The 17,091-nt window shown below is 41.8% G+C and overlaps 1 protein-coding gene across 4 annotated transcripts in view; it reads left to right on the top strand.

Annotated features, from left to right (window-relative positions):
- The window catches only part of kdm3b (lysine (K)-specific demethylase 3B), a 99,194-nt gene that overhangs the window by 79,532 nt on the left and 2,571 nt on the right, over positions 1-17,091 (top strand). For 3 of the 4 annotated variants that reach the window (XM_078411262.1, XM_078411264.1, XM_078411261.1), the window contains exons 23-26: positions 3,695-3,718; positions 12,719-12,858; positions 14,552-14,728; positions 15,354-15,488. In XM_078411262.1, coding sequence (XP_078267388.1) covers positions 3,695-3,718; positions 12,719-12,858; positions 14,552-14,728; positions 15,354-15,488 — 476 coding nt within the window. The remainder of the gene's footprint in view (positions 1-3,694; positions 3,719-12,718; positions 12,859-14,551; positions 14,729-15,353; positions 15,489-17,091) is intronic. The other variant, XM_078411263.1, reaches the window with a different exon arrangement.

The raw sequence follows: 17,091 nt of genomic DNA, 5'->3' as shown, positions 1-17,091 counted from the left end.
TTAGGAGGTTGGTTATGACCATTTAGCCGAATACCCTGCTGCTTCTTATTAATCTCAGTCCCATCTCCAAGCGTTTTCATCAAATCCCATCTCTTCTACCACCAAAAATCTATTTAGTTGTTGCTTAATCTGTTCAGTAGCCTTCTCTGGTAACTTTTCCTAAGATTATATTTTTTATCTTGCTGAAAGAAGCTTTCTTTGATTCTTAAATTGCTAATAACTTACATGTTCATATCATCATATCATATATATACAGCCGGAAACAGGCCTTTTCGGCCCACCAAGTCCGTGCCGCCCAGCGATCCCCGTACATTAACACTATCCTACACCCACTAGGGACAATTTTTACATTTACCCAGCCAATTAACCTACATACCTGTACGTCTTTGGAGTGTGGGAGGAAACCGAAGATCTCGGAGAAAACCCACGCAGGTCACGGGGAGAACGTACAAACTCCTTACAGTACAGCACCCGTAGTCAGGATCGAACCTGAGTCTCCGGCGCTGCATTCGCTGTAAAGCAGCAACTCTACCGCTGCGCTACCGTGCCGCCCGTGTTCCCTTCTATTTATTCTAAGAATCTTGAATTATTACAGTAACACTTATAATAATTACACATGAAGTAATCTTCCAATTTTTTAAAAAACTGAGCTCAAATTGAAAATAATTGTTAGAATAATTTTGAAGACAAACGTAGGTTCCTTACAGTCAGAGACAGGTGAATTTATAATGGGGAAACAAGGAAATGGCAGAACAGTTAAACGGGTACTTTGTTTGTCTTCCTTACTGAAGACAGACCAATCTCCCAGAAATACTAGGGGACTGAGGATCTAGTGGGAGGGAGGAACTGAAGGGAATGCACATTCGGCAGGAAATGGTGTTAGGTAAACTGTCAGGACTGAAGGCAGATAAATCCCCAGGGCCTGATGGTCTGCATCCCAGAGTACTCAAGGAGGTGGCCCTAGAAAACGTGGATGCATTGGTAATCATTTTCCAAATGTTCTCTCGACTCTGGATCAGTTCCTGTGAACTGGAGGGTAGTCATTGTAACTCCAATTTTTAAGAAAGGAGGGAAAGAGAAAACGGGGAAATTATAGACCAGTTAGCCTTACATCGGTAGTGGGGAAGATGCTTGAGTCGATTATTAAAGATGTAATAGCATCGGATTTGGAAGGCAGTGACAGGATTGGTCAAAGTCAGCGTGGATTTATGAAGGGGAAATCATGCTTGACTAATCTTCTGGATTTTTTTGAGGATGTAACAAGTAGAATGGATAAGGGAGAGCCAGTGGATGTGGTGTACCTGGACTTTCAAAAAGCCTTTGACAAGGTCCCACACAAGAGTGCAAAATTAGAGCACATGGTATTGGGGGTAGGGTATTGACATGGATTGAGAACTGATTGACAGATAGAAAACAAAGAGTAGGAATTAACGGGTCCTTTTCAGAATGGCAGGCAGTGACTAGTGGGGTGCCGCAAGGCTCCATGCCGGGACCCCGGTTATTTACAATATATATTAACGGTTTAGATGAGGGAATTAAATGTAGTCAGTGGAGGCCATTTCACTGGATGTTTTCAAGAGGGGGTTAGATTTAGCTCATAGGGCGAAAGGAACAAGGGCTATGGGGGGAAAAGCAGGAACTGGGTACTGATTTTTGATGATCAGCGATGATTATATTGAATGGTGGTGCTGTATCGAAGGTCCGAATGGCCTCCACCTGTGCCAATCTAGTGCTGTTATTCAGTAGTCTCCTTCATCTCAGTTAAACGATTTTAGACTATATTTTGGCATTCATACAATCATTAGGAATACATTATTTTGTCTATTTCAGTTTAATGAAAACCAAAACCACCGTCTTATCCCTCTCACAATTTCTGTTCCCATGGCACTAGTTCCATTTCTCACCTTAACGGCTGTTGGGCCAATCCAGACATTTGCAATTTTGCAATTGCCATCTTGGCATTGAGTCAGACAACATTAAGAGCTGCGATATTAAGACTGTGCATTTATAATCCTGCAACATTGAAGCAAGCCCTTTGGCCTACCCATGATGATCGTTAAGTGCCCATCTACACTAATCCCATTTACTAATGCTTGGTCTGTAACTTACAACTTCGTTGATAGCCTTTCCTACTCTTTCCACTGAACTCGTGCTGAGGAAACGTTTTTGCATGTGCTGTTATTCTGCACTTGGCAATTTCAGTATTATCTTTGCCGGCTGCCCATCTTCGTAAACTTAAAGGCATCTTTAATTCTGTCATTCGTGTGCTAACCTGTGCTAAGTGCTGTTTACCCATCGCATTGTTTGTTGGATTACATTTGCCTCCTGCTCCAGTAATACCTCAATTTTGAAATTATTTTCCTAATGTTTAGATTCTTCCATTGGCTCACCTTCACTAACCTCAGTCCGGGAATCATCTCCTGTCCTGCAATTCTGACCACTTTAATGTTCCTGATTTAATTGGTGCTATGTTTTCAGTTTGCAGTTTCTTTCTCTGACAGCATTCTCCTACATCATCCTCCTACAGGAGAATGGGTTTACGATGCTGATTAAGATCAGCTTCTAGTTTTTGCCAAACTCAAGTTCAGCAGCTGTAGGGTGCATTGAAACTTTGACATTCTTATAAATGCTGCATGTGTGCAAGTATTGAATGAAGCCGTACCATGCTGATAATCCAAAATATGCACAGAAAATAATTTAGCATGTTTGATATTCTGAGTTTTGGTTAGAAAACTATTGATTAAGCTAATTGGCAAACATTTTTAGAAAGTTTTGATGTTGATGTGACTTGGCAAAATTGGACCTTTATGAAATCTTTTGTAGCTGCACTTTTTAGAATTGCAGAAATTGTGAATAATTTGTGCCACTGCCCCTGGTCATTACTTCACCATCTCCAGAATGCAACCTTGGTCGCGTCTCTTGTAAAAATAAAACCTGTAATTTGAAATATGACAATTGGAAAATATTTGACATCAGTTGAAGATTTTGCTGCAATTTCTTGATGCAGTGACATGGTACTTTGAAAGACTGTTTTCTCATCATTATCACAATCAGGGCCACTGACTTGCTCTTTTTACTAAATGGATTTCGAGGTTACTTGTCAAAGCAATAAAAATGTTTCATTTTGAATTAAAACAATATGACATTCTGTAAATCAATGGCCCTGATGTTTGTGATTGTGGAACTCTGTTTTCTTTTTAATCCATCGAGATTGTGGGCTGTATTAAGTTAGGATGATTTTTATTTTTGGTTTTGTTCTTCTGCAAAGCATTTATTCATCTGAGGGAATAGAGCATCTAAATTGAAGATTTAGTATTGGGAAAGTATTCATTTTGATAATTTCTCGGATGTGATGTCAAAGGAGGGTGGATTAGTTGGATGTAAACATGCGCCGGTGTAATAAGCTGACGCTGAAAGTCTAACACAAGAATAATCACTATTTAGTGAGGTGCCAGCTGGAACCTGCATCAGTGAATTCTTGCTAAATATCAGCACCCTTTGCAAAGGGAAGATTTGGAAATATGTCCAAAATTATTTAGCTGGATGATCTTCAATCAAATTAATTGGTTAGGAAGATCTTATTAACCAAGCTTAAATTAGATATGGGGCTGTCATATTTTTTGTTAAAGGATGGAGTTTCTCCAGATAATTGATTTCATTGTTTTAGTCACATGATGAATTTTCTCCTTCACAGATACAGATAACAGTGGAGTAGCAGGTCTGTCTATTTTCATTTATTTTCATAGAAATACTTCTCATTTCTTTTCTCCATTGCTTGCAAGATCAGTTGGTGGTGGTGGCACATTTCCAAATTTGCCAGGAAACACTTGGATTGCTGTGGATGAAACTAATAACAGCCAGTCTCTGATATTTAACAATTTCTATATCTAGAAAAAAAGATAGTTGGTGTATTTATTTAAGCCTTTCTGTGCTCTGACAAATGAGGTCAGGATACCCTTTACTACCATCTTGTAAGTTTGTTGGAACTGTTGTTGCAGCCCTCCTGCTCTGTTGCAAATCAGCAAACGATTATTTGAACGTTCTGCTGCAATTTGTTTTATCAAGACATTTAGAAAGGTTCATATTTACAGCTTGGGCCAATTTCCCATTCTGATTTTATTCAAATTTTGCTCTGCCACATTTCTAACTTGGAATTATGAAATCCTTTAAATCTGGATCTCCAGGGTTGATCACTTTGATGAACATTTCTCAAAAGCAAACCACTGTGAATGATAAGAGTTTAATAAATTCTAGAAATTGTGGACGCATTGGTGATCATTTTCCAATGTTCTATAGATTCAGGATCAGTTCCTGTGGATTGGAGGGTAGCTAATGTTATCCCACTTTTTAAGAAAGAAGGGAGAAAGAAAAAGGGAAATTATAGACCAGTTAGCCTGACTTCAGTGATGGGGAAGATGCTGGAGTCAATTATAAAAGAAGAAATTGCGGAATATTTGGATAGCAGTAACAGGATCGCTCTGAGTCAGCATGGATTTACGAAGGGGAAATAATGCTTGACTAATCTTCTGGAATTTTTTGAGGCTGTAACTAGGAAAATGGACAATGGAGAGCCAGTGGATGTAGCGTACCTGGACTTTCAGGAAGCCTTTGATAAGGTCCCACATAGGAGATTAGTGGGCAAAATTAGAGCACATGGTATTGGGGGGAGGGTGCTGACATGGATAGAAAATTGGTTGGCTGACAGGAAACAACGAGTAGGGATTAACGGGTCCCTTTCACAATGGCAGGCAGTGACTAGTGAGGTACCGCAAGGCTCTGTGCTGGGACCGCAGCTATTTACAATATACATTAATGACTTGGATGAAGGAATTAAAAGTAACATTAGCAAATTTGCAGATGACACAAAGCTGGGTGGCTGTGTGAACTGTGAGATGGATGCTATGAGGATGCAGGGTGACTTGGACAGGTTGTGTGAGTGGGCGGATGCATGGCAGATGCAGTTTAATGTGGATAAATGTGAGGTTATCCACTTTGGTGGTAAGAACAGGAAGGCAGATCTGAATGGTGTTAAGTTAGGAAATGGGGAAGTACAAAGAATCTGGGTGTCTTTGTTCATCAGTCACTTAAAGTTAGCATACAGGTACAGCAGGCAGTGAAGAAAGCTAATGGCATGTTGGCATTTATGACAAGAGGAGTTGAGTATAGGAGCAAAAAGGTCCCTTTGCAGTTGTACAGGGCCCTAGTGAGACTGCACCTGGAGTACTGTGTGCAGTTTTGGTCTCCAAATTTGAGGAAGGACATTCTTGCTATTGAGGGAGTGCAGCGTAGGTTTACTGGTTAATTCCAGGAATGGTTGGACTGTCCTTTGTTGAAAGACTGGAGCGGCTAGGCTTGTATACACTGGAATTTAGAAGGATGAGAGGGGATCATTGAAATATATAAGATTATTAAGGGATTGGACACGTTAGAGGCAGGAAACATGTTCCCAATGTTGGGGGAGTCCAGAACCAGGGGTCACAGTTGAAGAATAAGGGGTAGGCCATTTAGAATGGAGATGAGGAAAACTTTTTCAGGCAGAGAGTTGTAAATCTGTGGAATTCTCTGCCTCAGAAGGCAGTGGAGGCCAATTCTTTGGATGCTTTCACGAGAGAGCTAGATAGAGCTCTTAAAGATAGCGGAGTCAGGGGGTATGGGGAGAAGGCAGAAACGGGGTACTAATTGTGGATGATCAGCCATGATCACATTGAATGGCGGTGCTGGCTCGAAGGGCCGAATGGCCTACTCCTGCGTCTATTGTCTATAATTCAAACATTCCCCTGATCGCTCTTCATTCTCCTCCAACCCCATCCTGTGTTTTTTACTTTGAATCTCTCTGTTCTTCAGCAGAGGCTCTGCCTCACCATCCCATGTTCTCCAGGCCTGACATGTTGAGTTCCTACCGTGGTTATTTGAAAGGAATTGTTCTGTCTTTAGAATTCCCAATCTACCAAGACCGCAGCTACTGACAGCCTTTCCAGAGCTCTAGATTGCAAAGTGCCGATGTGACATTGGCCTTTGTTTTCCACTCACTCTAGCCTACACCCCTCTGAATCTGCAGCATTTCACTCACTCAGAACCGAGTGCAACATTTGTCAAATCTGCCAACAAGGACGATATTATAGTTTGGTAAACTGTCCTTTACTTTGTAGAAACTCTGAAACTCATTAATCCTCTGGTTCTTGATGGAGACACTGAACATCTCACCACTCGGCCACTGCCCCCATTTTCTGAGATCTTCCATCCACACCACGGGCCTCATTGTCCTCCAACCATGCACAACTCATCTGCCAAAGATCTATAAATGAGTCTCCCAACTGGCTAACCATGTCAGTGTACTCTTCATACAAAGAACTCATCACTTCCTGACTTGACATGTTACATCCTTCTTTCAGTCTCTTTCCACCCATGCCTTTGATGTTTTTGACACTCTCCACCAGTTCAATAGTTTACACTTTTCTGATGCTAATTTTCTGCCCCTAACATGCTCATTTGAATAATCCATTTCTCATCTCTCAACTCACTGGTCTGACACCATCTGTGAACATTGGCGCTCTCCTGTGATACCTTTCTAAGTCATGTCATGCAACACAGAAAGCAGGCCCTTCAGCCCACAACATCAATGCTTTCCTTTATTTCCCATTTGCCTGCATTATGACTGCGTCCTGTGCCTAACCTATTCCAGTGCCTGTCTAAATTTTACTTGCATTTGATATTCTACCATGGAAAAACCATTTTGACTATCCTATCTATACCTCCCGTAGTTTTATATACTTCTATCTGGACACCCCTCTACCTCCTTCACTCCAGGGAAAACAAGCCCAGTCTACCCAATGTTTCCCCTAACTAATGTCCTCCATGCAAGTGATAGGTGGATACAAGGGGGGAGAGAGGGGGTGATTAGCAAATGGGTGAAGTAAATGACACAGGCTGGAGATGACAAGGAGACAAAAGGGCGCGTGATGCGGAGTGAAGGGGAGGTTAAATGTGAAGCTGTAAGAGGGGCAACAGTGAAATGGGCAACTCTCAGATGGCAGGGGTGGAAATGAGCACCAGGAAAAGGGGAACGAAACAGGGTGATGGGAGAAATGTGTGCGCACTGTGGGGGAAGGAGGAGGTGGCGAGGACAAGGCGGGTTAGTGGGATTGTAAATGACACAACCAGAATTAGAGGTGCTGTTGTTTCAAGGATCTTAATTCCCAACTTTAGTATTCTAATGTCCCAGCCTATGAAGCAAACTTGGCATATGCCTTCTTCACCACCCATTTCCATCCATGTTGCCATTTACAGAGAACTGTTGACTTGAATCCAAAGGTTTCTACATTCCTAGTACACTATCATTTACTGTGTCCTGCTACAAATTAATTTTCCAAAGTGCCTCCCATCTGCCAATGCTCTACCCAACTTTCCACCTGATCTATATCCTGTAACCTTAGACAACCTTTCTCACTATCTACAACACCACAATTTTTTGTGTTATTCACAAGCCGATTAATCGTACCTCCTGCATTCACATCCATGTCATTAATTTCATAAACAACAAAGGACCCAGCACCAATTCCTGCAGTGCGGCACTGAGCACCAAAATTCCAATCAGAAAGGTATCCTTCCATCTCTACCCATTGCTCCTTTCGCAAAGCCATTTTTGGATCCTTTTACCCAACTCGCCTTGGATCTCATGTGCTCTCATACAGAACTCATAATGGTTTTAGTCCTCGCCTTCGCTCAGTGTCCTCATTATGTGAGTCATTTCCATTACCTACAGTGTAATGGTCCCATTGGACACTCTGTGTTTTCCTGTCTCTTTGCTGTACTCCTTTTGCATCTCCCCAAACCGCACTGCAATGCTGACATAAATTTACCCCATCTAATTGTCCTCCTGCATCTAATTGCCCTCATTGTTCCCATCTAATTGCCCTCAACTAAAGAAACAGTTGAGGTTCATCTACTGGTACATTCAGAGTCAAATATCAGCCAGAGTATCAGTGGTAGAACATTAACGAAGCAAGTGAGTTCTTCTGACAATCTGGCAATTGCAATATTATTGAGGCTAGATTTTTTTCTTTTTTATTATTTCAATTTCTTGATTTTAAATTCTCAAGCTGTCACAGTGTGATTCTGGCTCTTGTTTCATGGTGGTTCAGAACTCAGGATGCTAGTGCAGAACCCTAAGAGCAACAGCTTACTTGCACTATTATTCAGTATGCTTCATCCAATGCTCACAAAGGGGTGGGGAAATCAGATACAGAAGGGGGAGTGCTTTGCAATTCAGTAAGGCCAAGCTTCATAGAAACATAGAAACATAGAAAATAGGTGCAGGAGTAGGCCATTCGGCCCTTCGAGCCTGCACCGCCATTCAATATGATCATGGCTGATCATTCAGCTCAGTAGCCTGTACCTGCCTTCTCTCCATACCCCCTGATCCCTTTAGCAAAAAGGGCCACATCTAACTCCCTCTTAAATATAGCCAATGAACTGGCCTCAACTACCTTCTGTGGCAGAGAATTCCACAGACTCACCACTCTCTGTGTGAAGAAATGTTTTCTCATCTCGGTCCTAAAAGACTTCCCCCTTATCCTTAAGCTGTGACCCCTGGTTCTGGACTCCCCCAACATCGGGAACAATTTTCCCGCATCTAGCCTCTCCAACCCCTTAAGAATTTTATATGTTTCTATAAGATCCCCCCCTCAGTCTTCTAAATTCCAGCGAGTACAAGCCCAGTCTATCTAGTCTTTCCTCATATGTAAGTCCCGCCATCCCAGGGATCAATCTGGTGAACCTTCTCTGTACTCCCTCTAAGGCAAGAACGTCTTTCCTCAGGTTAGGAGACCAAAACTGCACACAATACTCCAGGTGCGGTGTCACCAAGGCCCTGTACAACTGCAGCAGAACCTCCCTGCTCCTAAACTCAAATCCTCTTGCTATGAATGCCAACATACCATTCGCTTTCTTCATTGCCTGCTGCACCTGCATGCTTGCTTTCAATGACTGGTGCACCATGACACCCAGGTCACGTTGCATCTCCCCTTCCCCCAATCGGTCACCATTCAGGTAATACTCTGCTTTCCTGTTCTTGCCGCCAAAGTGGATAACCTCACATTTATCCACATTATATTGCATCTGCCATGCATTTGCCCACTCGCCTAATCTATCCAAGTCACTCTGCAGCCTCCTAGCATCCTCCTCGCAGCTAACACTGCCACCCAGCTTCGTGTCATCCGCAAACTTAGAGATGTTGCATTCAATTCCCTCGTCCAAATCATTAATATACACTGTAAATAACTGGGGTCCCAGCACTGAGCCTTGCGGTACCCCACTAGTCACTGCCTGCCATTCCGAAAAGGACCCGTTTATTCCTACTCTTTGCTTCCTGTCCGCCAACCAATTTTCTATCCACCTCAACACTGAACCCTCAATACCGTGTGCTTTAAGTTTGTACACCAATCTCCTATGTGGGACCTTGTCGAAGGCCTTCTGAAAGTCCAGATATAACACATCGACTGGTTCTCCCTTATCCACTCTACTAGTTACATCCTCGAAAAATTCTATAAGATTCGTCAGACATGATTTGCCTTTGGTAAATCCATGCTGACTTTGTCCGATGATTTCTCCACTTTCCAAATGTAATGCTATCACATCTTTAATAACTGACTCTAGCATTTTCCCCACTACCGATGTTAGGCTAACTGGTCTATAATTCCCCGTTTTCTCTCTCCCTCCCTTTTTAAAAAGTGGGATTACATTAGCTACCCTCCAGTCCTCAGGAACTACTCCAGAATCTAAAGAGTTTTGAAAAATTATCACTAATGCATCCACTATTTCTGAGGCTACTTCCTTAAGCACTCTGGGATGCAGCCTATCTGGCCCTGGGGATTTATCTGCCTTTAATCCATTTAATTTACCTAACACCACTTCCCGACTAACCTGGATTTCCCTCAGTTCCTCCATCTCTTTAGACCCCCGGTCCCCCGCTATTTCCGGCAGACGGTTTATGTCTTCCTTAGTGAAGACAGAACCAAAGTATTTGTTCAATTGGTCTGCCATCTCCTTGTTCCCTATGATCAATTCACCTGTTTCCGACTGCAAGGGACCTACATTTGCCTTAACTAATCTTTTTCTCTTGACATATTTATAAAAGCTTTTGCAGTCTGTTTTTATGTTCCTTGCCAGTTTTCCCTCATAATCTATTTTCCCTTTCCTAATTAAGCCCTTTGTCCTCCTCTGCTGGACTCTGAATTTCTCCCAGTCCTCTGGTATGCTACTTTTTCTGGCTAATCTGTATGCTTCATCTTTTGTTTTAATACTATCCTTGATTTCCCTTGTTAGCCACGGATGCACTACCTTTCCTGGTTTGTTCTTTTGCCAAACTGGGATGAACACTTGTTGTAGTTCATCCATGCGACCTTTAAATGCCTTCCATTGCATGTCCACCGTCAACCCTTTCAGCATCAATCGCCAGTCTATCTTGGACAATTCACGCCTCATACCCTCAAAGTTACCTTTCTTTAAGTTCAGAACACTTGTTTCTGTATCGACTTTGTCACTCTCCATCCAAATGAAGAACTCTACCATATTATGATCACTCTTGCCCAAGGGGCCTCGCACAACAAGACTGCTAACTAACCCTTCCTTATTACTCAATACCCAGTCTAGAATGGCCTGTTCTCTCGTTGGTTCCTCGACATGTTGGTTTAGAAAACCATCTCTCAAACATTCCAAGAAATCCTCTTCCTCAGCACCCCTGCCAGTTTGGTTCACCCAATCTATATGTAGATTGAAGTCACCCATTATAACTGCTGCGCCTTTAGTGCATGCATTTCTAATTTCCTGCTTGATGCCATCCCCAACCTCCCTACTGGTGTTAGGTGGCCTGTACACAACTCCCACTAGCGTTTTCTGCCCCTTAGTGTTTCGTAGCTCTACCCATATCGATTCTACTTCCTCCAAGCTAATGTCCTTCCTTTCCACTGCTTTAATCTCCTCTCTAACCAGTAATGCTACCCCACCTCCTTTTCCTTTCTGTCTATCCCGCCTGAATATAGAATATCCCTGGATGTTGAGCTCCCAGCCTTGGTCACCCTGGAGCCATGTCTCCGTAATCCCAACTATATCATAATCATTAATAACTATCTCCACATTTAATTCATCCACCTTATTACGTATACTCCTTGCATTGAGACACAAAGCCTTCAGGCTTGTTTTTACAACTCTCTTGTACGATTATGTTGAAAAGTGGCCCTTTTTGATTTTTGCCCTGGATTTGTCTGCCTGCCACTTTTACTTTTACTTTTCACCTTGCTACCTGTTGCTTCTACCCTCATTTTACACCCCTCTGTCTCTCTGCTCCAGCTCCCATCCCCCTGCCACATTAGTTTAAATCCTCCCCAACAGCATTGCCTGCAACTTTAATTCTCCATGCCATTCCCAATCTGTCCTCAGTTTTTGGCCTCCAGCATTGTTTTCGTGAGGGCCGTGAAACGGAACCTTATTTGCTGACACGATACTTAACCGCCTTCAGGATTCAAGATGGAAATTGACCATTCATTCTCATGCATTTTATATTTCAGAGAATTTTGTTTCTTGTAATTTCAGATTTCATTCATCTATTTGCATTTGCTTCAGACATATCTTTTGTTACACGGCTTTTATCAACTCTTTCAGCCAGCACATGTGACCAAGGCCATGCTTATCCTTTCCTCTGTATCCACTTTTCCTGCAGCTTGAAACTTCAATTCTGACTTCTCCCACGTGTGATTAAAATGTCACCAGCCCAAATGTTAACTCTGTCACAATCTCCATTGATGCTGCCTGACTTCCTGAATATTTCCTGTTTTTGTATCTCTGATAACACCCTGTTGCTCTTTATTTGAGAGATTGGAGCAAGTTTGTATGAAATAACAATGATGTGTCTTTACAAATTAAAACAAGAAGTGAAATTTGAACATCAAATCTTTTTGTAGTTTAAAAACATAGAAAATAGGTGCAGGAGGAGGCCATTCGGACCTTCAAGCCAGCACCGCCATTCATTGTGATCATGGCTGATCGTTCACAATCAGTAACCAGTGCCTGCCTTCTCCCCATATCCCTTGATTCCACTAGCCCCTAGAGCTCTATCTAACTCTCTCTTAGTGTGTATCTTTCATTATTTACCCATTTGTAATACTTGAGTACTATGTTAGCATTACAAACCTCTAGCTTTTGTTGTAGAGATAATTGTGTATTCAGAGGCATATATGGGTTCAAGTCTGCATCAGTCAGTCAATAAAACATGAAAGTTTCTTCCCGCTTGCCTTTCCCATAGTCCCCAACTATGCCAGTTTATCCTTTTCTATATCCTGCTTACCTGTCAGTAAAGTCCTTTGTTGCCCTACCTTGTTCATGGTCTCACAAAACCTCCAATGTAAGGTTTTCACGCCCTTGGTGTTTAAACGCCTTGGTGCCTTGTGGTTATAACCCTTTCAAGACATATCCCCACCCTGGCTCCCCTAATGCCGCCTGTGCCTTCTGCTGCCAAAGTCTCAAGGTCTACAATTCCTATTCCAAGTCCCTCTTAGCATCTCTTAAAACCCTGTAACTTTCATCAGTCTTGGTGACCTCAATATCTGCACCTTTGTTCATCACCCATTTATTTCTAATGTTGCTGAATATTATCTTAGGATATATTGTCTGAGCTAGAGGTTCTGTATTGTGTATCATGCATTGATATGCTGTGTGTAATCAGAGGTAATGAAGACCATTGAAGAAGGTGATGTGGATGAAGTGACAAAGAAAAGAATCCACAAAAGCAAAGAGAAGGCTGGTGCACTTTGGCACATCTACGCAGCAAAGGATGCAGAGAAGATCCGAGAGTTGCTGAGAAAGGTGAGTGTCAGACTGCCCGTCACTGTGGGTGGCTGTTGAATGATGGCTTTACACGGTGTGCCAGTTGTTCTAATGTAACAATTGGAAGCTAAACTATTAGATCTTTTTAGGGGACAAATATTGATATATTCATCCCTGTTGTCATAAAACAATCTTAACAGTTTGATTTTCCTGTTTGAACATTTGTCATAAAGTGCTGATTTTTAAACGATACTTGTGTATTAACATGTGTGCTCTTGGTTTGATAGTTATACATACATGCCACTCAAACCTATTGTTCTTGTTCCAACATTTAGTTATTTTCTGAAGTTATAACCTTCAACCCAACTTTAGCTCAAAACTTACCACTCAAGAAAAAATAAAGCAGCTTTGATCAATGCAACGTTGAAAGGCCACTGTGTTTTCCTTTATTTTGTCTGATATATTCATCTCGAGCAGTTTGCTCAATATTTTACTTCCTGATACAATATATCAAGTTTCATTGGTTAAGTTTACAAAGAGTATTTGGGGCTTATTTTATCTGAAAATGTAATATGTTGTATCACTAAGGTACTTCCATTTCCATCAAACTCGCCTCCTGTACATTGAGCACGTTTGCTTTGTTTTTTGTTCTTATTTTTGTGATCAGAATTTTAGATGGTACTCAGTATTGCCCAACGACCACAATAAGAATCTTAGCACAGCTTCTGCATTCTTGCATCTCTCTCTTCCTTCTCAATGGTTTACTGACTTCCACATTCCTGGAATACTGATGGTGCCGATTTCCTGTCTTCATGTTTGAGCCCGTTTGTGCCCGGTGGGGAATTATGAACGGACATCCATCCTTCCTGAACTATCACTACCCCAGTAATTTGTCTTCCTCGACTGTAGTAACAATGTGATTCGACTATGAGGATCTGTTCTTATTGTATTTTGCCCACATTTGCATCTCACATTCTGCTTTAGTTTCTGGGCCATTTATTTAACAGCAGCTCTGAGTATTGAGTTCAATACTCAAGCTCTGTGGTCAATTCTTTGAGATTCATCCACCCCTCCACCTAGCTCTTCTTGGATAAGTCATTCATTGTTTTCATAATGATGATTTGCTCTTTAGCTTGAAGTCACTATCATTGTGTGACTTTTAAGCTATGAAATTGAATTATGTAGTCAAATGCAGATGGGCAGGTCAGTTAAGTTACAATCGCATAATTATGAGCTGTACAAAAAACACACTTCTTGGTGTGTGATGCTCTCCTATTTAAATGTTGTCCACGCTTGTATAGTAGGTGTATACGGGAAGTAACCAGTTGCAGAAGTGGATACTGGTGTATGCAGAAAAATACCTTAAGATGTTTTTCATTTGTAGCCCCACTAATTGTTGGTAAGCCAATTGATTTACTTTACTTGCCTGTGGCTTTGTCACGGCCACACTTTTTCTGCAGTTCATGCAGAACATTTCAATTCGCGTTATTTTTAGTTTCCATTCCATTTCCTGGTTTCAGTAATTTTATAGCACATCCAACTGAGAATCTGTAACTTCAAAGAAAGTCTGAAAATGTATTCTAACTATATATATTTTTTTGTTTTGAAGTCGAATCTTCCTTTTCTGCTCTGGTTTATTTTTCTCCTTTTTGGATTGCCATGTTTTGGTCATGAGTTGATGATTAGATGCTTGTGCTTAAATTTGGTGTTTCTATGCTTGATTCTGCTCTAGGTGTCGGAAGAGCAAGGTCAAGATAACCCACCTGATCACGACCCTATTCATGACCAGAGCTGGTACCTAGACCAGACCTTGAGGAAGCGACTGTATGAGGAGTATGGTGTGCAGGGCTGGGCTATTGTCCAGTTCTTGGGGGATGCAGTCTTCATCCCTGCTGGAGCTCCTCACCAGGTAACGCATGACAAGAAGCGATCGACTCCATGGCTTGGGCAAGGTTTTACTTGGATTGAGTATTATTTTAAGAAAGAATGAACTTGAGTTTGATAGGAAGGGGTGGTGGTAACCAAACAGAAACAGAAATACTTAATTACTTCTGAAAGGTGCTATATAAATACGTCTTTCTTTCTTTATCCTACCTTGATACTCATCAATCAAAAGACCCTGTTTGCACTATAATCCTTTCTGGCAGATATATTTTCTGCCACCTTTCGCGCCGGCTCTTTCAATTGCTTACCACTTTCATAGTCAATCTCGGTACCCCATTTCTTCTTCACCAGCACCCTTCCTTTACATTGCAACAATGAATGTGTTACAGAAATTACCTAACTGGTTTTTAAATGTTTTGGGGTAATCTGGTCATACAAAATAAATGCAAGTCATTTTGTTCTCCTAAAATTCTTCTTTTTCAAAATAGCTAAAGAAAATACTGTCCCCCTTCTCCATTGTCTCTGCATTCTGAAGCAATCTGTTATCTTTTAAATATGTTCAGAAATGCACAGTGTTGCTTGTTTTTCAGCCTTTTTGTTGGATGAAATAAATGCAAAAGCGTGTAGTAATGACAGTATCTCTCCTCCAGGTACACAATCTGTACAGTTGCATCAAAGTAGCTGAAGATTTTGTGTCTCCAGAACATGTCAAACACTGCTTCCGACTCACTCAGGAATTCAGGCATTTGTCAAACACTCACACAAATCATGAAGATAAATTGCAGGTATGGTGCCAATAAGGATAAGGTCCAATTGCCAGTGAAATTCTGTCCTGAAGTAAGCTCCTACTTAAATACAAATGGTACCTAGACCACATCCTGCAGAAATGACCTTGTGAGTAGTATGGTGTGCAGGGCTGGGCCGAATGCAAAGCCTAACCAGTAAGGTAATGTCTTGTCCAAAACAAGGACAGAACGGGCAGGTGCTTGTTGAAGAGAAAGGAAAGATCAACAGCTTAAAGTGCACTTATTGCGCTGTGAGAGGCTTAATGGTTATGGCGGGCGATCTCAGGCAGTGGGCTGGCTCGGGTGACAGGGATATTACAGCCATAACAGAAATGTAGTTGGGAGAAGGGCAGGACTAGCTCGATGTTCCAGGCTATAAATGTCACAGACATGATTGAGACAAGGTACTGGAGATGGGGGAATTGCCTTTTTGATCAGGGAGGACTTAATTACAATGCTTGGTGAGGGCAATGGATGTTTGGGCAATCAGCCAATGGGGTTATAGGGGTAAAACTTAGAAATAGAAAAGAAATGATCACTGATAGAATTGCATTATAGGCTCCTCCATCGTCAGTGGCATATGTGTCGGGAGATGGAAGATAGCTGTAACAATAATCGGGTGGGTTTAGTTGGAGATATCCTTCCCTAATATTGATTGTTCTCCCATTGTATAAAGGGCTTGGATGAGATGGAATTTGGTAAATATGTCAAGAAAGTCGTCATACAATATATGGAAGCCCCTGCAAAAGAGGACAAAATACTGGACCTCCCCTTTAGAAGGATAGTGGGACAAGTGGCTGAGGTGTACTTTGGGACCAATGACCACAATTCAAATAGTTTTAAGGTAGATATATGGAGACTATATGGAGATATACAATTCAGTTGCTGTTATCAGGCAACTGAACCATCCTACCATAACCAGAGAGCAGTCCTGAACTACTTTCCACCTCATAGGGGACCCTCGGACTATCTGTGATTAGACTTTACTGGTTTTCTCTTCCACTAAATGTTATTCCCTTATGTATCTGTACACTGTAAATGGCTCGATTGAAATCTTGTATTGTCTTTCCGCTGACTTGCTGGCACGCAACAAAAGCTTTTCACTGTACCTCGGTACACATAACAATAAACTAAACTGAACTGAGAAAGATAGCACTGGCCCAAAAGATAAGATCTTAAATTGGGGCAAGGCCAATTTTGTAATCACAATGCAGAAACTTGCAGAGATCGATGGGAGGTATGGGATGAGCTGCCAGAGGAAATTAGAGACGCGGTTACAATTACGACTTTCAAAAGGGATATGGGGAGAAAGCAGGAACGGGGACTGATTCTGGATGACCAGCCATGATCATATGAAATGACGGTACTGGCTCGGGCTGAATGGCCTACTCCTGCACCTATTTTCTACGGTATTTGGACAGATATGATACGGATGGAAAGGGTTTAGAGGGAAATGGGCCAAAAAACCCAAAAGAATGGGACTGGTGCAGAATAGCGACTTGATTGGTGTGGACAAGGAGGGCTGAGGGGTTAGTTCCATTTTTACAGTTCTGTCTCTAACCCAGCTGCACTTTGCCAGGGGTCCCGTACATTGTGTGGGCAG

Source organism: Rhinoraja longicauda, chromosome 14 (assembly GCF_053455715.1).
Source record: "Rhinoraja longicauda isolate Sanriku21f chromosome 14, sRhiLon1.1, whole genome shotgun sequence".
NCBI lineage: Eukaryota > Metazoa > Chordata > Chondrichthyes > Rajiformes > Arhynchobatidae > Rhinoraja > Rhinoraja longicauda.
The sequence above is the reverse complement of the archived record's forward strand: the minus strand, read 5'-3'. Positions and strand labels throughout refer to the sequence as shown.